Source organism: Rhinolophus ferrumequinum, chromosome X (assembly GCF_004115265.2).
Source record: "Rhinolophus ferrumequinum isolate MPI-CBG mRhiFer1 chromosome X, mRhiFer1_v1.p, whole genome shotgun sequence".
Lineage (NCBI taxonomy): Eukaryota > Metazoa > Chordata > Mammalia > Chiroptera > Rhinolophidae > Rhinolophus > Rhinolophus ferrumequinum.
Window position 1 is genome coordinate 93579295 of NC_046284.1, and position 22916 is coordinate 93602210.

The following is a 22916-nucleotide window of genomic DNA, read 5'->3' on the forward strand; positions in this document are numbered from 1 at the left end:
TTTTTTTCTTGGGTGAAGGTTAGAGGAGAGGTTCTGGTTTTAGGTTTTCGGGGTAGCCTCTTGGAGAAAGATCCTTAAAATTAAAATGTCCTGGGAGTAAAACTGGGGAGGAAATGGCCCACCCCAGAAGGTGGTGGTGGGTGGTGAACGCAGACAGACTTGGGTATTTCTAGCCGTCTGACACTTCCTGTGGCACTGGAAACGGACACCACGGGCCGAAATCAATCCTTACGAGGTGTTGGATTCGGTTTTGCCAATAGAATTGCTTGTGGAAGGCATTTTGATTGTCGGCCTCGGAGACTCCTATACGTGGACACTTGGAGAATACCTTTGCTTCTCGACCCTTTCCACTCCACTGCCGACCTGTTATCTGGTCTGGGCTTTACAGTGTTGGTTCTTGTGTTTATTTTGGGCATGATTTCACCGCAAAGAGGAAGAGGGGAGATGGCGGTGATTAATATGCCGTCCAGGTTTAAACCGAAGCTCGCCTTCAGTGTGCGGGTATATGCCGCCGCTTACCAGGATCGCCTGGGGTAGTTAGGGGAGCGCGTGGGGTTCGGGCGCCAGGCGTTCGGCGGGCTGATCCGGGCTGGGGCTCGGACGGCCCCAGCGCTGTCCTTTGAGGCGCTGTCACCAGTAGGTGACTGAGAGTTAATTAGGAAGTGTTCTCCGGATCAATGGGCCGCACAGCTCATTAGCGATTCTCTCCAGCTCTTTGCAGGGCCGGCCGGGCCTCTGCCTCCCACACAGGCCGGGGCCCTGCGTCCCGGGCTGCGGAGAGTGCCACTGGGAAGTGGGGAGGGCTGGGCAGCCAGAGGCGACAAGGAAGCCGAGTGTAACTTCGTCGGTGGCGTGTTGCGTGCGGTGCCGCGAGGCCCACGCAGCCCGCTCTTTCTTCCTGCTGTTGGTCGCCTCGACTGTGTCTTTAACTCGCTCCGGCTCGCGTCGCTGCCTGGCTGCTCCTCCCCGCCTCCCTCGCCTATCTCTTGTTCTCTAAGCTCGACGCCTGTGCTCCCCGCCCAGTTTGGGATTAGACAAGATAAAAATAGGACTGCCCAGCGCGCAGAGCTGTGACTGTGCCCCGGCAGCCGGGCTGGCGGGAGCTCGGGGGGCCGGGGAGGACCTGCGGTGCGCTCGGGGCGGCCCGCGCCAGTAGGCTGCCCCTTCCACCCCGCAGGCGCGGTCACGCTTCCCAGGCTCTGTCCGCCGGGAACCGTGCGGGCAGGGGGACCTGGGCAGGGTCTCTGCGCTCTCGCGGGTGTTGTTGGTGTGCCTGTGATAGATCGGTCTAGACAGGCATGCAGGCTCCCTCCCGGCTGAAGGACGGGAAGGGGGGGGCGGGCCGCGGAGGCGGCGGCTGACTCCCGTGAGCAGCGAGTGAGCGAGCCAGCCTGCGGGCCCAGCGAACAGGGTGGAGGGAAGGCTGCGAGGGTTTCTCTTAACCCTTTAAAGGCGGTGGGGAGAGTGTATCGGGTGAGGGCAAAAAACCTAGCAGAAGAAATTCCTGGAGGCATAGTAGCGGGTTGTGGCGGGGGGTGAGGGGGGTGCAGGAGTCTGGGCCTAGGGTTTTCCTTTCTCCTCTGCTTGCACGCTCACATCCTGGTGCACTGGTCTCGATTCTTCGACAAACCAAATGCAGCTGCTAGATGATCTAGTTTGACCCGGTACTTCTCAGTGGGTGTGTGTGTGAACACAATGGGCACCCTCACTTAAAGGAACTGAGTTTGGGAGATGGCAGATGTAGACCTTAATGAAGTGGGAGATCCAGTATGGGAAGGTCTGCTCAGAGCTCTAGTCAGTCGGGTGGGGCCTCTGACCAAGCCTGCTGCAGACAGAAGAACCTAGCCTGAAATGCCAGGCCACTGTACAGGTATGCATTGGAGGGAGCAAAGAGGTCCTTGAGTTGTCTGTATAAATACACACTTTTGACCATGAAATTGTGGGGAGCTAGAATCAAATATGTGCTGGGAGACCACCTCCAAACAGGAGTTGGACAGTGGTGTGTGTACAGGATCTATCATTTGTATATACATACATGGGATCAATATTGAATGGGCCTAAAAATTTCATACAGCTCTTCAGTCATTGGCTTAGTTCTTTCCAGGGGTTGAAATTGGTGGGTGGGTTACCCTATGTATGAATAATTAGTAGCACTCTTGTGTCCTTCCCCCTCCTCTCTGGGTTTGTGGTCTAGGGGATCTTCTGGTTACATTTAAACTATTGGTCTGGCTGGAAAATGAGTTACCCTATAGGCAACACAAGAATGTAAGTAGTGAGGAGGTGTGTGTGTTAGACAGGAATGCTCAGATTAAGATGTGTAGCTGGATGACATGTACTGAGACAAATCAAGACACTTGGGCTCTGGTGCCCACAAGGAACAAGAGACACATAAGAGATAAATAACTGGTCAAAAGAAATGTAAACATGGATTTGCACGTACAGAGACCTACGTAGCGATATTCTAAGAGAAAATCCCAGATTTTGTTGAGCTGGAAACTAGGGCAGAATTTCTGTAACTGTTCCAGAGACAAAAGCCCATTTAAAGGTGTGAAGAGGGTCCCTTGGAAACAGAAAAAGTACTTATTTGCATATATGCTTAGAAACACAAGCTGAATGACAAAAACTCTGTCTGAGGAGGACTTTCCTGAGGAGTGGGAACGTCTTCGGCATGGAAGTGTGGACCACACCACTACTTTCGCACCCTCATTCACAAGGAAATAATGCGTCGTTGGCTAGAAGGGACCTGAAGTCAAAGCAGCCTAGCTAAGGGTGAATGGCCCTCGATTATTAAGATACTTCTGGTTATAGTTTCTTCCCATCTAGAGCGGAGAGGGAATGTGTTGTGCAGGTAGGAGGATTTCTAAGAGATTTTGAGTTCTTGACCTTGAATGGATGGAGGGTGGAGGAAAAGAGGAGAGGAGCTTTCCACTTTGGGTCAGGAGAGAGGAAGTCGCACTGCTAAACTGTTCGCTAAGGTGGTGTAGGGCCTAGTGGACTGATAAAGACAGAGCCATAAAGACAGAACCGGGAGAAGTGGGAAGTTCCTTTCATTTTGGTGTGCTTTCATTTTTTTTTTTTTCTGGAGGAGACCTTGCAGGGACAGCCTGCATAGCGTGGATTAGCAGACATCTCTGTGACCCCAGACGCACACGTGTAAAGTAGACTAGGGTTTGGTTTGCCCGTGGTGTTGATTTGCCGCGGTCCCTCTTTGTCTGAACCCAGCCAGGAATTCCAGCTTTTATTGGGAAGACTGCACTCGGGTGGAGCCCTCGAAAGGTCGGGCGGGGCAGGGCCGGGCGGCCGGCTGGGAGGGAGGCTCGCAGGCAGCACCGAACCCCAGGACAGTCAGGACAGCCCTCTGGAGCGCCCGGCAGCCCTGACAAAGCCACCTTAATGGTTTCCTCGAGGGCGCCGGGAGGCCCGGCGGGGTTGGGGACCGCGCGCGTCCACTTCGGCCGCCGCGCCTCACCCCTCCCCCGCCAGCCAGAGGCCTAAAGAGATCAGATGGCCCTTTGTTAGGCCCCAGGGTCACACCCGTGCCCTGGGGGCCTCAGAGGGGCGGGAGGCCGGTGCTCCAGACGAGAAAGGACCTTTTTGCTTGCAGGCCTCGGCCTCGCCCAGTTCGGGGAGGCAGAGGCCGGCCCCAGCTGCTTTGCCAGTGTACACCGCCCGCAGGATCCGTCTGTGTGCAAAGACGGCTTCGCTGCTGGGGCCTGGGTGGCGGCGGCCGAATTGAGAAGCAGCAGGGTCAGAAGTGGATGGCCTCCTCAGGCCGCCTTCCGGGGTGGCCAAGCCACCTTCGTGGCCTGCACTTGGCCCAGGATGTCCACCGACCTCCTGCCTGGCCCGACGGCTTTCGCTAGTTGTTCCCAGTGTATTCCTCAGGAGGGGAGATCTGACTTGGTATTGGATGGAAATTGGTGAATGATGCTTTTCACCATATTTCTGTAGAAGGCCCCCCTTCCCAGCACAAGCTCATCTCCGCCTGCCCTCAATGGGGGGTCTCAGAAATGGGGGTCCCCACTTGATATGTTTTTAGAGCCATGTCTCTCCAGCCAACAGCACCTGTCAGCATCCACGGGCTCCTATCCCCGCGATTAGACTAGCGGGGAAGTCCGCTAGGAGAAGATCCTGACAGCATAAAATATAATTTGTGATCTAAAAGACAGTTTCCAGTATAATCTCATTATGCACCACAGACTCCCGGTGTTATTTTGTGGAAGGCGGACAATGATCAATTTACATTGACCCGGGGCTGGGCGAGCTTTTAGATGGTAATTGCCATATTGATTTGCATGCAAAAAGGAGACCTGCTAAAATTAAAGACCGGAAGCTAAATTAAACTAAATTTATTGTCTAGGTGCAAACCAGAGGAACTATTGGGGGAGGAGGATGGATGAGTCAGGTCTGGGTGGGGGGGGGGGGCGAGGGACAGAGCAGGTGAGAGGCCCCAGAGTTTCAGGTCACAAATTTGGGAGCAGTGTTTGCCCTTGTGGTTTCATAATGTGAGGAGGGGACTTGTTTAGGGTGTGGGGCCCCAGCGGGAAAAAGTTATGAACAGGCACTATTGCATTTAAGGCACTGAGGTCTTTTAATACTAATAGTAACTGCGAGGGAGAGGAGAGGTTTATAGGGTTATAGGGGTCTTCCTGCACCATTTCCGGCACCCCCCCATTTCTATTGTTCTACCCGATCGCTCGCAATCATGCCAGGGACACCCAGAACTCTTCCATCTGAAGAGTTAAATTTTTTTAAAAGCCTCCCATAACCCTTGCCGTCTCACTCCCTCCTGCTCCCTCCCTTCCCTCCCCCTTCCTTCCCGAGCGCGAGGTCCTTCGGGGAACGCGTGAGTGTGGGGTGTACTGCACGCGCGCCGCGGGCAGGCTTGGAGCATTGGAGGCTGCGGAGTTCCTCCCCGGACGCAGCCATCCCTGGCTCGGCGGGACGCCGATCTCTTGGAGAAGCCGTCGGCTCCAGGTGTCCCAAGTGGGGGAGGGGGCGTCTGCCCGGGCCACAGTCTCGCGGTGCCGGGGGTGGGGGGGTGGAGGGTGTCGCCTCCCTTAAGGTTGGAAGGGCCTGCACCGAGCTGGGGGGTGGGGGCGGGAGGCGGGGCTGGAAACCCGGTCCCGATCGCCGAGGCAGAAAACTTTGAAAAAGAGGGAGAGCAAGCCACTCCCAAGCCGGGAGCCGGGGGAGACCCGGCCGCGGGGGCGTGTTTGGCGAGCTAGCGGGGTGAGAATCTGGCGCCGCCATCGCCTCGGTCCCTCCTGCTGCGTCCAGGCCCTTGCCCGTTCAGTCGCTCCTGGAGCCATTTCGCACATCCGGAGCCTCAGCCTCTAGAGGAGCAACCGGTCGGATGCCCCTGCGGGTCCCCGTCCCCAGCGAGCCGAGCTGGAGACAGCCGTCGGGTGTGGGTAGTTCCCGGAGCATCTGAAAGCCTGGGGCAGACCTGGAAATTGGGGATAGGCACCGACACCTTGCTTTTGGGACGAGAAATTGGGGAAAGGAAAGGCTTTTTTTGTGAGGACCCCCGGGGTCCAGTAAGGCTCGGCATCTTGCAAGCCACTTGCATCTTAATTCGGTCCCCCACCACACTTGGGCCCCAGGAGTTTTTCTTTAAAACCCTAGGAAAAGTAGGAAGGTGTAGGCACTCTTTACAAAGGGCTCTTGCTCTATGTAGATAATTTCACTTATTGCTTTACGTGGCAAAACTAGGGTGGCAAGGCGAGTTCTAGTGCCAGGAGCCAGCACTTTTTGCAGAGACCTGAGAGTAGACACCTACCTACTACCCCTGCCTATTCTGGGCTCCTGGAGGAGGAGAAAGTGGAGCCTTGTAGGTTCCAATGTAGGGAGATGGGGGAGGGAGGAGTGTTGCATAAGACTTCAAATGGCCTGAAAGGTGACTAGGTGTAGGAGCATCTGGGTTCCAGGCTCCTTGTGGACCAAGTTGCCTAGGTGTTAAAGGTTATCCTTTTACCCTGGAGTTGAGTAACAAGGCCTAAGGAAGCCTTCCGATCTTCTAGGGGATTTCAGATGGCACAATTAGACCAATAATTGGCTCCTCTCCGCAACTCCAGGACTGAGTTTGACCGTGGCCCATTTTTACTAGCTGTGTGACCTTGGGGGCAAGTTATTTATGGCCTCTGAGCCTCAGTAAGTTTCTTCATTTGTAAGACTGGGAATAATTATCCACCTTAGGATCAAAGAAGAATGCTTGGCACATAGTAGGCCCCCGAGGATTAGTGACTGCTTTGAATGACTGGTCAATGTTCCTATGGGTTGCTCTTCCAGTCCCCTCTGCCCCTGAGAGCAGAGTCTGGGGACCGAGGACGCAGGTTAAGTTCCCCTCCCAGGGTATCCCCAAGGATATTTCTCCAGCTCCACCTCCATGAGTTCTCTCTCCCTTTGTTACAGTTCTTTGCATTCTGCATTTTAAAGGGTTCCATATGAAAGGACTTGGATTTTTTTCCCCCTAAGTGGGATCATTAGATGGTTCGGAATTGATTCCAGAACCAGTATCTGGGTGCTCTTTGGCGAGTCTTTCCATCCTTTTGGGGGAGGAAACAGCAGTGGCTGGAAGGGAGAGACCTGGTTGGAAGAGGTGAAAGGGGGTGGCCTGCTGCAAAGGCCAGAGGTGCTGTGGTTTGTTTGATAGGGATTAAGTCCGGATGTTATGAGGGCTCAGTGTGGTTTTCAATAAAGTCTGCCAGGGATTGCTTCTTTTATATCGATATGTATTTAAAAAAATTACTAGCATGAGAAGAAAACCAGACCTGTATGGATCCAGGCCGGTAGTAAGCTACTGTGATCAGGTTTCCTACTCAACTCCCAGAGGGGAAGTCAGCGTTTGATTGAAGCTACACTTGGTTCTTGACTCTCAGGGGATGCCTGCTCTGAAACAGGAGCCCTCCCCTTCTCTCCTCCTCCCCCCCCCCTTCCCTTCTTCCCCTAAAAGCCTTTGTGCTGAAAGAGCTTCAGTAGGCACGAATCCCTGGTCCCTCTCTAAAGAATGCCTTCCAGCCTTTGCTGACATTGTTTCGTGAACAGTGGGTTTTACCAGGCCAGCAGTTTTACCCCCATCTTAGCTCACTATTTTAGAGGTATAGCATGTCCAGGATGTGCCTAACTATGGTGATTTCCACAGTGTGTAACCAGGGCCTTGCCTGTCATCTGAAGACACCTTAACCTTTGCCCTGGGTGCCCCCAGAGAGGGGTGAAGGTGGAGAGAGGGAGGACAGGGGGTTGTTGTTGAGGGTCTGTTTGTTTTTTCAAGCAACAGAGGCTGAGGTGGAATGAGGCGAGTCTGAGAGTATGTATGTTCCAGCTTTGGTGTAAAACTTGGTTTAATTGGAGAAACTCTTGGGCATTTAACAGTTCTGTACAAATGCAAACTTGAAATAGCTCTAGGCCTAGGTCATTTAGGAAAGAATAAATGAAGTACAGAAATCTCCAAACCATGTAATTCCTCGAATTGTCTGCCCTTCCATAAACACATGACAAGTGCCAAGGCATTGCCAGTCAAAACACCCATGGAACCAACAGCCTCCACCCTTTGTATTTATTATTTTATTAACAGCATTTTACACAGCATTTAACAAGCACAGCCTGCTTGCTTTGCACCCAGACTCTTAGCAGACTAAGGGGTAGAAAACGTCTGGGGGTGGAGAGGAGTGGTCTCTAGGGAAGTTCTCTAGCTGGAGAAATCTATCAGATGGGGAAGGAAAAGTAGCATTTGGGGGTGGTTTCTGCTGACCCCAAAGAGAAGACAAAAGTAATGCTTTGGAGGAAGACATCCCCTCTCTCTTCTCAGGAGGAAAGTTTTGCAGATGTGGTATATCTAGGCAACCACAGATTCCAGAAGGTGAAACTGGGTCTGTTTCATGATACTCTCTGCCCATCAGTTATTGGTGGTTTTCAAAGAATAAGTATTTGTCTGCTATCGTTATTCTATATCCTGGTGGAAAGTTTATAACGAAAAGTAATGCCTTTCTTAAGTCATAAAATGAGCCTTGTATGATTATTTAATTAAAATCTATTTAAGGACCGATTAGGCGTGTAATTTGCGCTAATAATGACGATTATGGAAATGTTCGACTTAACCAAAAATCATAAAGGAGACATTTTGATCAGTGGGGCGGCCAGTAAGTATTCAGGGAGTTGGACAATTTTCGAAACACAAGGGGCTACAGAAAGCCCAAAGCTGCTTGAACGCTGTGACATGGCAGGAGAGCTGCAGGCCTCCCTGCCTAGACCCCAAGCATGGCCTGGGCAGGCCAGCCCATGCTTTGCTGAGCACGGAAACCGACCCTGGGAGTCTGAACAACCTTTATTCCCAGCTGAGGTATTGGGGGAGGGGTGCTTTCCCAAGCCACCAGGAAGAGAAAACTCTGGGAGCAGGCTGATAAACCACACCAAAACCTCGGTGAAATGGCTGTGCTCTTTTGCTTTGACAATAGTCAGCGACAACCGCATACTGCCTTGGCTAGCCTTGGCTGAGCCTGGAGGGGTGGGGGGAGGGGGGGTCCCTTGTTCCGGAGAAACCTGCCAGCTGCTGGGCTTGGTGCGAAGGCCGACGAGGCAGACACAATGCTGCTGTTGTTGGTTTGATCTCGAACTGTGGATTGTTAGTCTGGCTTTAACTATGTGGTAAGGGGGGAATGTGAAGGCTGTTTACAGCGAGTGCAAATAATGTGACAGCTGTTGGTGCACGAGCAGCGCTGCGCCTCCTCGGCACTTACACAAAGCGCACACTATGCAGGCCCTCCGAGAGCTGCAGAGGTGGCCACCACTTTCTGGCCAGAGTGCGTCCTCAGATGAGAGAAAGCTCAGCAGCAAACCCCCCCTCCCCCGCCCCAACACACACCTCTGGCTTCCAGGATTGGGGTGGAGGTGCAGGATGGTTGGTGTGTTGTGCTTTAGGGAACTTGTTAGGCAGAGGAACTTGTTAAGAGGAGAAGGCTCTTGGGGTCATGAGTGTCCCTGTCTGGAGGGGTTTGGCCAGGATCCGTGGACCTCTGTCCTTATCCGCTTATGACAGGATTTTTAAGATTTGGGGAAATAACTTTCAGCAAGCTTGTTGGGAAGAATGTATTAGTAACTGAAGGCTTTCTGGAAATTGCAGAGGCTCTGAAGACCGTTGTTCCCCTCTGAAATAGCCCCGTTATTTGACAAATTAGAAAGACAGGCAGGCGCTATGTGGACCGTTTCCCCAGATTGGAAATCAAAGTGTGTGGGTTTGGAACCCAAAGGGGGGTGTATTGAGTAGTAGGGGTGCAGGTTGGGTTCTGATTACCCACATCCCCTTAACCTTCCCTCCCAAGCCTGCCCAGTTTCAAGAGGGCATTTGCCTTTAGCTGCAGGACTCAGAGGTGAAGTCCTGAGGTCTGCCCACAGCGCCACCCCCTCTGTGACTTAATCAACTAGAAGTCCACAGCCATGGGCCTTTTCTGAGTTCCTGGTCCCCTGCCAGGCACTACAGGGAGGCGCCAGGGAGGGAGGGAGAGCAGTTGGTGGCAACAGTCACCCACCTGGGCCAGTCCTGGAAATGCCTGGATGACCAGGAAGGTGGGTCTGCCTCTTGGCTGTCCTGGGGCAAGCTGGGTGTAAAAATAGCTCTCCACCCCCCACCCCATCCCAAGGTTGAAGTCTTCGCGGCTCTGGCCCCTAGGGTTTGGGGGGAAGGGTCTTTTAGAGCTGACTTAATTCTATATGCTGACCTTTTCTATGTGACTTTGCTTGATTCGTGGGTGTACAGCCTACAGGATGTCTGCAAATTGAATCCCCCCGCCATGCCCCACCAGGTCTCCACTCTGAGTTTTAATGTGGACTTCTACATCTAGTTGGGTTCCCTAGTGGGGAGCTGGGAGATGCTTCTGGAGTGATACATGAACTTCGGTGCCAGTTCTATAAATTGGTCTCTTTTTATGACGTGTGCCATTTTCTGTAGGAATGTTGCTTGCAAAACGAGTTTCGCCTTGGAGGAAAGGCGGAAAGATAAACAAGCCTGCAACGCCAAAACACTGGCAGTCTTTCCCTCCTTCCAGCTCTCTTAAAGCAGCCGGGCTGTATTTCCAGGATTAGACTCCGCGCTTGTGAGGAGGGACTCTGGTTGGCTTTTTTTTCCCCAAGCAAATGCAAATTAGAGAAAAATAATTTTCTTTCAACGATATGCAATGTATTAGTCACTTGTTATCGTGCTCTGAGGCAGGCCTCATTTGCGCGTCTGCCAGCTCGCTCACATCTGCTTGGCGCTGTTCGGGGCATTTTAACCTTGGCGGTGTCGTGTCTAGTCCCACGGATCAAGGAGGAGTAATTAAGCTCTGAACAGCCAAAAAATTCACGGGCCCCCATTTATGCCACACTTGTTCCACACCTTTGTTTGGGGTGTTCTGAGTTCCAAGATTGAGTAGCAGACATGGGGTTCCCATTGTTCCTTGTAAAGAAAGTGGGTACCCCTTTCCTCCTCTGACCCTTACCCCAGCCTTCCCAAGACCCCCACGCTGCTCACAATCAGCAAGGAACACGGGTGCAGACCACAGGGCCCTGTGTTTTATGTATCTTTTATTCATAAAAAGTTCCTTTGTGCTTCCTGTGTGTACTAAGGATAGCTGTTGTTAATAGCCTTATGGTATAGCTTGTTCCTTGGGGGGGGCATTAAGTGTGTTTTATAACTGCAAAGCTTTGGTGGACACTCCTTCTGGAGTTGTGTGGATCGTTTATTCTGGATTTGCCCCCAGGTTGTGTAGATGCTAAGTAGGAACCCAGCTCTGTAGAGACTAGACAGAAGAGGGTGTGGGGCTTTGGGGGGAGAAGGAGGGGAGTGAGGGTGATCAATTGCATTCAACCTAGGTTTCCTGTCCTGGGCCTCCTCCTGTTGGGGACACCAGCTTCCACATGGGCCCCCCTCTTGCCATTCACACATAGTTGTGTGTGGCACAACCATAAAAGAAAGTGAAAGGAACAAAAAGCCTGAGCAGTGGCCTGGACTGGTCGGGTGTCTGGGGGGAAGGGAAGGGGAAGTGTCCAGGCGCTGGTCCCTGAGCTGACCCGAGGCCATAGCTCTGCCTGGGGCGGGGGTTGGGGTGGGGGGGGTGCACGGTGACCAGCCCAGGTTGGGCAACAAGTCTCTTGGTCAATGGTCAATCCTTGCTGGTGCCCCCCTCCCTCTTTACAGCTGATTACACTTGGCTTGCATCGTGTGGGGGGAGCATCCACGGAGAGCAACACTCCAGTCTGGTCGGAAGGGAGCCCAGGATGATTGCGGGAGGGGTGTGCAGTACCCGTTCCCTGGGTGGGCTTGGCTGGCAGCACACCCTGGTTCTCCATGCGCCCACCCAAAGTTGCTTTTTGTCAGAGACACAAGCTGGGACAGAAGGTGTGGCAGGGGCTCAGGAAGGGGACCCACAGAGGAGGGGGTTGGGGGTGGGGAACTAGTGGTTAACCTGGGTCGGGATTGCCCGGTTTCTGGAAGGCCAGTCCCAGCGCTGCGGCGGCGGCGAGGCGGCGGCGAGGAGGGGCGGGCCCGGAGCCACCCGGGTGTGTGTGGTGGGAGAGAAAATCCCTTTGTTGCCGACTGATCCGCGCTGGGGCTGAGGCGGGGGAGGGGGTGCCCCTCCTCTGCTCTCACTGCCGCTGCTGCCCAGAGCCAAGTTCACTCCCGAAGGACCTGAGTGGCTCTCTGCTCTGACCCAGGCTCCGTGGGAGGAGGCAGGGAAGGTTCTGGTTGCTCAAAAAGGTCAGGACCTTGCGATTTCCCCGTCGTCCTCTCCGTCCCTCCCTCTCTCTCCCTCAACCCCCCTTGCTCTGCAGCTCAGTCTGTTACTAATGCAAAACTTGGGGCATGGGTGGGGATGCCCCCAGAAGCAATGGCCATGGCTTGGAGTGTGCCAAGAGACAGTGCTTGGACTAGCTGGATCATTCCTCCCAACGCCCATGTATTGCAGGAGGAGAGACCTCCCTCAGCCACACCCCTGGAAGCCTGTGGCCCTGCCCAGACAGGAGTATAGGGGGGCAGCCTTGGGGTCCCCCACTCCCCGATGCTATGCACACAGAAAAAGCAGCTCAGGAGGACCTGCCCCAACATACATCCGGAAGAGCTTTTCTCATCTCCCACCCCCACTCAGCCCCCCCTTCCTAAAATAACTTCTTCACCACAACCCTCTACGTACACACACACACACACACACACACACACACACACGCACACTTCTTTGACACCAGTAGAGAAGTGCCGCTGTGTGTGACTCAGTCTGCACTTGGAGCAGCCCCAGGAAGGACTCCCGCGTGGTTAGCTTTGGGCTTCGATGAAATCCACACAACTCTGCTGAAGGTCACTCCTCCCTGGCCTGGCCCCCTCTGTGTCCTTGCCTCAGCCTTCTCACTGCCACAAAGAAACTATGCAGCAATTCTGGGGTTTATTACACAGTATGTTTAGTGGCGTCAGATGCTGTTTAATGGGGTTAAACGTGACCTGTACCAGCTATTGCCAGGCGAAACTCAAGTCCATAGTGCAGTTTAATCCTCTGGGAAACATGGTGCCAAATATTTACAGATGAGGGAACCAAGGTTGAAGGGGCTCGGCCACCTGCCCAGAGACACACCGTGCAAGAGGGTGAGAGCTGTCAGGATGCGGTGACCACATTTTCCCATGTTCTCCGGAGAACCAGCCATGCAGTGAGGGAGACCCCTTTCCTCAAAGAGGTCCCCAGCCCACTGTGCACTGGCTGGGATCCCTGATGCCTGCTCCGCCTTCTGAGCCAGAAGCTCCCATAAACCTGTCCGGGTCTTCTTGGTCACTAACTAGATAATTGTGTGACTGGGCAAGGGTTCCTACTGAGAGAAACCGGAGGAGCACCATTAGTGCTTATGTGCAGCATGGGGCTTGGGATGGTTTGGTGGTGATGCTTTCCATTTTGTCCGTGCCATTTGAGAAGCGTGATGTGCAGACTTGAACCGATTGGCACCTTAAGGGTGGAGGCAGTAGAAAGTGGCCTGGTGCCAGGAAGAGCCGTGGTGGAGAGAAAGGAGAGGTGCCAACAGTGGCCTGGTGCTGCCTCCCCTCCCTTCACTCATCCCAGCCTCTCAGAGTCAGTGCGCCTTCCTTTTCAACCTGCTCTTTGTTGTCTGCCAGGCTAACTCGCCTTTAAAGAAAAAAACATTCCCTCCTTTTCCTCAGTCCATAATGGTATATTCCTGCCATGAGGGATAAGCGAAATGGTGGTGGTGGGTGCTGCTTGGGGCCCATGTGCCCCCTCATGTCTTCACAAAGGGTGGAAGTAGCCTTTCTCCGGGATGCTAAGGTTGAGGTGACAGCTCCTAATCTTGGTCCCTCTGGCCTCTTTCTGCCAATCAGGCCCTTTTCCCCAGTGTCCAGGCCAAGCTCAGATACTAATCATAGCTCTTGGCTTCCAGAGCAGTTGAGTGCCCAAGTCTGTCCAGGGAGACCCAAGTTCTCCTGTGCTTTCAATTACCGACAAACCGAGTCAGAGACCCCCCGGTGTGTGTCTGCATTTTTCTAGCCAGATCTCTCCCCGGAACTGGTGTTTTAGCAGGCAGCCAGTACAATTCCTATCTGTTCTTTAGAAACCAGACACTCCTCCGTTTCCCTGTCTGACCTCTTCTCTCAGCCACCTTCCCGCTTCATCGTGATCCGGCATCCTAGCCCCCTTCTCTCCACTACTGTAAAAAAGGGTTAAACCCCAGAGCCAAGGTATAGCTACAGAGCTCACACTGCAAACAGGTTGGTGCTTGTAAAGTGCTTTTCATGAGTGACTTCACACATCTTGGCACTTCTAGAAGCATAGTCTGCCTGTGGAAGAAGTGGCGGGGGGGGGGGCGCGGTGTTGAGAAATAAGGGCAAATGAGTCTCTTACATATATCAGCAAAGTGCCTGCCCTGTTTGTCATCCAAATCACATCATTGCCCTCTCCACTGTGTCCCACGGCCAAGGGTCAGAGAAGCCAGTTTTGAAGCACTTCCCCTTAGAGGTTAAAAAAAAAAAAAAAGCCCCCAATTATTTCAACAGCCGCTTCTAGAAGTGGAGTGGGATGACTGTCACCAGTTCTCTGCCTCTCGGTCTCTTCATTTCGTACCCCCACTGTCCTGTTTAGTAATACATCCCGGAGAGATGGCGGAGGGGAACCCCCAATCTTCAGTAATGGTGGGGTGTACATAGTGTGGCCTTTGCTTCAGGATGTCCGTGCCAGGGATTTGGGCTGCTCTTGTTTGTCGCCCTGGAGAAGGGCCTCGTGCCAGACCGGGCCATTGCTCATCGGCCCTTTCCACTCAGCTCCATCTTTGGCCAGGAACCTGAAGAGTTAAAAGTCCTTAGCTTGTTGCAATGAAATTATGGCTGGCAGTGGCGCCGCTGTTTGTTCAACAGACCTCCACTTTTAAACAGTTCACAAAAAGTTCATGGGGCAGCTAAAGATTATAAGTGTGCGTGTGCGTGTTTGTAGTCAGCAGGATCCAACAACGTACACCCCCCCTTTCTGCTGCTTCGTGTTCAGCCCTGCCTATCCCCCTGCTCCCCCCCCCCCCCCCGCAACACACACGCAGATGACACTGAATCGAGCTCTGGGCCTCAACACTCCATCTGACCCTGTGCATGTGAGAACACTTCATTCTGACGCCTGGTGTCATTTATCTGTGCAGCATTAATATTGAAAACCCCACAGGATAAGCCCTGGAGAAGGAGAGAAGCTTTGAAAGCACCCAGTGGTTCCAGATGTCTCTAAACTACATTTCACCTTTCCGCTCAGTCCAGGCTGCCCTTTCTAATGAAAAGTCCTTTTAAAGGAAGGGGGCTCAGTAGGGTGATTGAGGCAGTACCCTTCCTATTTCCTCAGGTGCTTGGAGATCCTTGTCACAAAGTGACTAGTAAAGGAGGAGTGTAGGAAGGGCTTGTTTAAGGGGAGGCCAGTTTTGAAGACTGGGACACCGGGAGATGGAGGTTTTGTAGGCACACACTTTCTTCTTCCCTCTTCCTTTTCTTAGAGGTTGGATTGAATGACCCTTTTGCTCCTCATGTAATTTCTGTATTTCATCATGACACACAGCTCTGGGATGGTACGGTATGGTCCCACTGCTGCAGCCAAGGACCTCCTGGTCCTTGCTTGCACCAAGGAATGTTGCTCTCTCTACCTTCTACGTTAGGACACCCAGAATGTCTTCCTTTTGTTAGAAGGGGTGGCAGGTTAGGGAGGGGACACTCCGTTGAGTGTGCCTTGTGGTCGACCCAGCACAGGTGGTGGCTTCCCCCCAACTTGATTTGTATATTTGGAAGATGGAAGAAAAGGCCACGAGTCCCCACAGAACCTTCCTCGACACCCAAGTCTGTCTTTTGGGGGCACTATGGCTCTCGCATTGGAAACACCCCCAGTCTGTGTAAGAAAGATGCTTCCCAGAGAAATAGCTCCTTCAGAATACCACCAGGCCTGCCACACTCTGCAGATGTCTGCCTCTTCTTTCGTTCTGTAGCTTCATTTGTGAGCTCTGACTGTGCGCAGTGTGTCTGTCCCTGTGGCTCTTGATTACTAGGCGGTGTTCTACGTATAGGGGCTGATGGGGGATGCCGGTGGACAAAAGGCCTAGTTAGGACAAAGAAATGCCCAAGGACGGCCTGGCTTTTGGATTCAGGTCTCTCAGGTGTTCCCCCCACCCTTTACCCTCCAAGATTCTCAGAAAAAGACTCCCTGGACCTGATGCCTCCAACCCAGGCAGGCCTGGCAGTCTGCTTGTGTGCTAAAGTGTAAAAAAACGAGCATTTGCATATTTTTTCTTGCTAACAAAGGAAATGTGTCGACTTAGGGAACATTTGGGTTTTCGGAAACTGTGTGGGTGGGTGTGTGAGGGAGGAGGAGAAAGAAAAGTTCCCCTGATGATCTGCACGCCAATGATTTCACACTCAGGTTTGGGTCCCCTGGTAAAGACGCAGTGGCCAGTCCAGACAAGGGAGCTGGCGATGTGATTGTGAGCAGGGAATTGCCCAGGGCCATCGGTCCCAGGCATTAAAGGCTCCCCTACTTATTAACCCAGCATTTAACAGCAGGATATGGGCTGAAGCGCAGTCAAAAGAAACGGCTCAACCTCCAAAGAGCAATTAAAATCCTGCACGAGGATAAATCACGCGCCGTGATAATCCTGTTAATAAAATGCAGCTTGTCCTGACCCTTCACTCATGCAGCAAACTAGAATGTGGTGTGGGTGGGGGTGGTGGGCAGAGAAGGTAAGGAAGTATGTGTGGGTGGGGGAGAGGTGCTCTCCCCCCTGGCAGCCTCTGCCTCCTGCCTCCTAGTACGTGGAAAATGGGTGGCTTTTGGCCACTCCCAGAGTGCCAGTGTGCCAGCGGCTGGCAGCCCAGCAGACTGGGCTGCTAAGACTTCTGCGCTCGCTAATGATTTCTTGTCCCTAGCGAGCAGGCGTCATTGAATTACTCAGCCGCCTCCCTCTGCAGCTCCCAGGCCAAACCACCCTGGTTCTGTGCTTAATCTAATCTAGGGCTGGGGTGGAGCTGCTCACCAGCCCACCAACTCTTTTTAACCCTAGAGCTGTAAGTTGCACATACCACAGCCCTGGAAATGCATGATGGTGTGGGCCACACCTGACCGGTACGCTTTCTACCCGCTCTGATCCTTTCAACCCCAGGAAGTATCAGTGTGGGGCTCCCTGGGATCCAGCACCGTTCCTTCCAAGTGTAGTTTCTCCAAAGGCTGGGAAAGGGGAAGGGAGGCCCACCAGTGGGCAGGGGGCTATACCTTGGATGGTGTGGTCGGTGGCGCTTTAACCCTCTCGCCTCCCCAGACCTTCAGGTCAGGTATGTGCCTTCATTCGTGGCCATCTGTAGAACATTGAGCACAATCTGCCTCCCCGAGTCTGTTCTATGTGAATTGCCTAGAAAGAGGGCTTCTCTCCTTTCCTGTTTGGCTCTTCTTTATTCAACCTCCTGGGATTTTGTTGTTGTTGTTTTTTTCAACAGACTAGACGCTTGAAGAAAAGCTGCCATCCAAGAAGACGACATGCTTTCAGCAACCCCCCTGTATGGGAACGTTCACAGCTGGATGAACAGCGAGAGGGTCCGCATGTGTGGGATCAACGAAGACAGGTGAATGTGCCTGTCTGGCAGAGGCCTGGGGAGAGAGCGCAAGGGTCTCTCCCCCTCGCCCCCCCCCTAGCAGAGCCAAGTTCCCCCCTCACCTTCTCACAGCCAGAATGGGCACAAAGGGGGTGGGGGAGAGATCTCCTGCCTCGCTGGCGGCCCTTGATTTACAGTTTTAACAGGCAACCCAGCTCAGCGAAGCATTGCCGCCCTTTAAAAGATTAGCCCCTAAAGCGGCCTTTCAGTGCACTTTCGTCCTTAATTTATTATTTCATATTTATGAAGGAGAATTAATCCCAGTCTATATGCTGCTTTAACTCTAAATGTCAAGAGTGTGGGCCCAGGTGGATCGGCATTCGATGTGCTTTTAAAACAAATAGTTTGCTCAGTAATAACTGGGGAGATAGCCACCCTTTACTTCGTTTAAGCCCAGGGTTTCTCGGCGTCCTCTGCCGCCCATTCGGCAAGGCTATTGGCTCCTGCTTTCAGTCACCTGACAGCTCTGTTATGTTTCCTACTCAGTAATTTTGCAGTGTGGGGTAGAGGCAGCTAAGCAGTAGGTGATTGAAGCTGCTCTTCGGGGTAATGATGAAACTTTCTTCTGCTGCTTGTCAGCGATTTTATCCTGGGCATTTGGAAGTTGGCACCAGGCGCTTTCTTTATCGATGCTCTCTGATAACAAGTCCCAGGGCAGCCGCAGCAGCCTGGCACAGATGTGTGGCTTCCTCTGGAGCCTGGAGAGACTGACATTTGTATGATATTAGTGTGTATCCCCCATTGTTTTGATAAAGCAAGTCAAATATGGCTTCATTATCACCATGGAAACCAGTTTCAGAGGACATGGTACCTTACTTTGGGAAAAAGTTTGGAAAACCTGCCCTTGTAGGTAACAGAAGTTGTTGATGTGGCCAGCCAGTGGACTCCAGCTTTGTGTCCCCTAGTGACTGGTGGGATATGTGCTTTGGTCTTTGGCCATTGCATCATTTAATGTCTGTCTTCGGTAGAAGTTATAAGCGTCATCTAGGACAGCAGAGTCCAGTTCGGCCTACTTGGCATTCTGGAGAAAAGATTGTGCTAGAGGAATGGTGCCTAATTTCTGGTTTACCCAACTCGGGGGTCATGTTTGTGATTTCATGTCCCTGTTGGCCTGCCTTTGTTTCTCCCAGTCCAGTTGAATCACCATTTGGGGACAACTTTCAATATGGGCCATTGGGGAGGAATTTCTTTTTAAGGGCAGTTGAAAAAAATGGAGTTATTAGAAACTGGTCTGTTCTGGGGGTGATCTATGAAAGATGGATTAAGTGAGGAATGCTTTCATGAAGTTGGTGTGTCCTTTTAAATAGGAAAATTCCTGTAAATGATGGTGACGCTTCAAAGGCCAGACTGGAACTAAGGGAAGAAAATCCCTTGAACCACAACGTGGTAAGAGATTAATGGCTTCTGTTGATGTGCTATCTGAATCTCAGTGATCTGTAATCAATCGTGTATTAATTTGCATACCATTAGAGGGCTTTTCAGGGGCAGGGCAGGGGTGTTTCAGGACACGGCTGAGTGGAAAGCCCCTGTCTGTTGCAGGACGAGGCCCTCACCGAAGCTTTTCCTACCTCAGGTTCTTGGCCACGTACTCCTTTGGACATACTTGCCATTTATGTCCACGTCCCCTAGTGACTGGTGGGATATGTGCCGCCTTTTCTTCGCTAAGCTACATGCCACATCAATGCTCCCAGCTGGATAAATTTCCAACCTCCAAGTAGATCCTTAGGGTTTACCTTTTCCGTAAAATATGAAACACAGAACCTTCTTCAGACACCAGGGAGAGGGAGTCAAAAGACGTAACCACAGTTTGACCCATGACCTCTTTATTGATTTAGAAATGAGACAGCTAAAGTCCTCTGTTCCTCCTGTCCCACTGAAGATTGTTTCTTGTTATGTTAAATACATCCAGGAAAACTCCGGTGAACATTGCCCCCACCCCCAACCCAACAGGCCCAGGGAGAGTTAGTGTTCATTCTGGACCCCCATAAGGGTGGTGTTTGAAAGCAGTGGAGTTGGTGTGTCTCAGTTGTAACAAAGAATTTTTGCTGAGAAGGTGGATTTTCCAGAGTGAATAGATAACTGAATTAATGTGTGAGCCTCAAGTCTAAAGGGAACAACATTTTCCAGGCTTTCAGGGTAGTTGAACAGAGGTGAGAAAAATGGGCAGCAAAGGGTTTCGGATGAAGTGGGAGGGGCCAGAGACCCTGTGAATCCTTTTTGACTCTTTCTGCTCAGTTGTTAAGGTTGATGTCATTTTGAGCTAGTTTGAGGTTTCTTTTCGGGACGGGCCCGGCGCTTTGAAGGAATGTCCTAAGTAACACCCGTGTTCTTCTGCAAAGGTGGATGCGACCGCGGCCCATCGGATCGATGGCCTTGCAGCGCTGAGCATGGACCGCACTGGCCTGATCCGGGAAGGGCTGCGTGTCCCAGGCAACATCGTCTATTCTAGCTTGTGTGGACTGGGCTCCGAGAAAGGTCGGGAGGCTGCCACAAGCACTCTAGGTGGTCTTGGGTTTTCTTCTGAAAGAAACCCAGAGGTGCAGTTCAAACCGAATACACCCGAGACGGTGGAGGCCTCCGCTGTCTCTGGAAAACCCCCAAATGGCTTCAGTGCTATATACAAAACACCACCTGGAATACAAAAAAGTGCTGTGCCCACAGCAGAAACACTGGGCTTGGACAGGCCTACCAGCGACAAACAGAGCCCTCTCAACATCAATGGTGCTAGTTACCTGCGGCTGCCCTGGGTCAATCCTTACATGGAGGGTGCCACGCCAGCTATCTACCCTTTCCTTGACTCGCCAAATAAGTATTCACTGAACATGTACAAGGCCTTGCTACCTCAGCAGTCCTACAGCTTGGCCCAGCCGCTGTATTCTCCAGTCTGCACCAATGGGGAGCGTTTTCTCTACCTGCCACCACCTCATTATGTCAGTCCCCACATCCCGTCGTCCCTGGCTTCGCCCATGAGGCTCTCGACGCCTTCGGCTTCTCCAGCCATCCCACCTCTGGTCCACTGCGCAGACAAAAGCTTGCCCTGGAAGATGGGCGTCAGTCCTGGGAACCCAGTGGATTCCCATGCCTATCCCCACATCCAGAACAGTAAACAGCCTAGGGTGCCCTCTGCCAAGCCAGTCACCAGTGGCCTGCCGGGGGATGCAGCTCTCCTGTTGCCCCCCTCGCCTCGGCCTTCACCCCGAGTCCACCTTCCCTCCCAGCCCCCTGCAGACACCTACTCCGAATTCCACAAGCATTATGCCAGGATCTCCACCTCGCCCTCTGTCACCCTGTCAAAGCCATACATGTCGGTCAGCAGTGACTTCCCCGTGGCGAGGCTTTCTAATAGCAAGTATCCCAAGGCTCCGGAAGGGACTGAAAGTGCCCAGCCAGTTCCTGGGCACACTCGGAAAACAGTGGGTCAAGACAGGAAAGATGGTGGCTCACCTCCTCTCTTGGAGAAGCAGACGATTACCAAAGACGTCACTGATAAACCACTGGACTTGTCTTCTAAGGTGGTGGATGTAGACGCTTCCAAAGCCGAGCACGTAAAAAAGATGGCTCCCACAGTCCTGGTGCACAGCAGAGCTGCCGGTGGCTTAGTGCTCTCTGGAAGTGAGATTCCAAAAGAAACCTTATCTCCTCCAGGCAACAGCTGTGCTATCTATAGATCTGAAATCATTAGCACGGCTCCCTCGTCCTGGGTGGTGCCCGGGCCCAGTCCCAACGAAGAGAACAATGGCAAAGCCATGCCGCTGAAAAACAAGGCCTTGGACTGGGCCATACCACAGCAGCGGAGCTCTTCGTGTCCCCGCATGGGCGGCACAGACGCCGTGGTCACTAGCGTTTCGGGGGCAGTGTCCAGCACGGGCCGCCCAGCCTCCGCGTCACCAGCCCCAAATGCCAATGCAGATGGCAGCAAGACCAGCAGGAGCTCTGTGGACACCACGCCATCCGTCATTCAGCACGTGGGCCAGCCCCCAACCACGCCTGCCAAGCACAGCGGTAGCACCAGCAGCAAGGGCGCCAAAGCCAGCAACCCAGAACCGAGCTTCAAAGCAAGTGAGAATGGCCTCCCGCCAAGCTCAATATTTCTCTCTCCAAATGAGGCGTTCAGGTCCCCACCAATTCCCTACCCCAGGAGTTACCTCCCTTACCCAGCGCCTGAGGGCATTGCTATAAGTCCCCTCTCCTTACATGGCAAGGGACCTGTCTACCCTCACCCAGTTTTGTTGCCCAATGGCAGTCTCTTTCCTGGGCACCTTGCCCCCAAGCCTGGACTGCCCTACGGGCTGCCCACAGGCCGGCCAGAGTTTGTGACTTACCAAGATGCGCTGGGGTTGGGTATGGTGCATCCTATGTTGATACCTCACACTCCCATAGAGATCACGAAAGAGGAGAAACCAGACAGGAGGTCCCGCTCTCACGAGAGAGCCCGCTATGAGGACCCAACCCTCCGTAACCGCTTTTCTGACATGCTGGACGCTAACAGCACCAAGTTACATTCAGACATCCCCACCGACAAGAACCTAAAGCCGAGCCCCAGCTGGAATCAAGGGAAAACGGTTGTCAAAAGTGACAAGCTTGTCTATGTAGACCTCCGGGAAGAGCCAGATGCTAAAACTGACGCAAACGTGTCCAAACCTGGCTTTGCAGCTGAGAGTGTTGGCCAGAGCGCTGAGCCCACCAAGCCCCCCGCTGACCCACCCCTGCAGCCACACCGTGATTTCATTGCCCTGAGAGAGGAGATGGGACGCATCAGTGACTTCCACGAAGCTTATACTTTCAAACAGGCTCCAGGCCAGTCAGTCTTCAGCTTAAGCAAGGAGAACATTCCAGCAGGAACCAACAAGGAGAACCTGGGGATGCCAGTCTCCACTCCATTCCTGGAGCCAACTCTGGCGAGCGATGGCCCTGCTGTAACTTTTGGTAAAGCCCAAGAGGATCCCAAACCATTTTGTGTCGGTGGTGCCCCACCGAGTGTGGACGTCACCCCCACCTATACCAAAGATGGAGCTGACGAGGCAGAATCAAATGATGGCAAAGTGCTGAAACCGAAGCCATCTAAGCTGGCAAAGAGAATCGCCAACTCCGCTGGTTACGTGGGTGACAGATTCAAGTGTGTCACTACTGAACTGTATGCAGATTCCAGTCAGCTCAGCCGGGAGCAGCGGGCATTGCAGGTGAGCCCCCCCACCCAAATGTCAGTAATTTTACCAGTTGTCAGTTTTTTTAATGTGTAAAGAGGACTGGGGGAGTATGATAGGGAAGGACACTGAGCAGATATGGTTAATGAAGCTTATGGTAATTTAAATGTATGAAATGTGGCCAGTAAGGGGATATGAGTGGTAGCACTTAGGAGGTTCATGTGTCTGATTATTTTAAGTTATTCTGTAGATTTTAAGAGAGCTCCACTCAAATACTGATGAACGGAAGTTTTAATTATTGTGAAAGGCTATCTAAAGACTGCATGACATTTACCTATCAATTGCTTTGATTTCTCTGCCGTTACTGTACGTTAACAAATATACCTAGAAGTGCTGCTTAGAATGCCTTACATGATACTTGGTAGAGGTGTGTAGCAGCCGCATGTCTGTGGGATTCGTGCAATTTTTTTTCACCAAAAAAAAAAAAAACAACTCGCTTAAAGGGATAGAGTATGTATTTAACTTGCTAGTGAATGATAGATGTTGTATAGGAATTTCCTTAAGATATTTTACTTTTAATTAAAAGATAAATAAAGCCAAATTGTTTTTGCAATGTTAAGAAAAAAATTTAGTTTATGCTT

General features: G+C 52.4%; 1 protein-coding gene across 11 annotated transcripts in view; it reads left to right on the plus strand.

The window, feature by feature from the left end:
* BCOR (BCL6 corepressor) overlaps positions 1-22916 on the plus strand; it is a 113865-nt gene that overhangs the window by 71963 nt on the left and 18986 nt on the right. For all 11 annotated transcript variants that reach the window (XM_033106784.1, XM_033106793.1, XM_033106761.1 and 8 more), the window contains exons 2-4: positions 16976-17101; positions 18439-18517; positions 19471-22311. In XM_033106784.1, coding sequence (XP_032962675.1) covers positions 17016-17101; positions 18439-18517; positions 19471-22311 — 3006 coding nt within the window. In that variant the 5' untranslated portion in view covers positions 16976-17015. The remainder of the gene's footprint in view (positions 1-16975; positions 17102-18438; positions 18518-19470; positions 22312-22916) is intronic.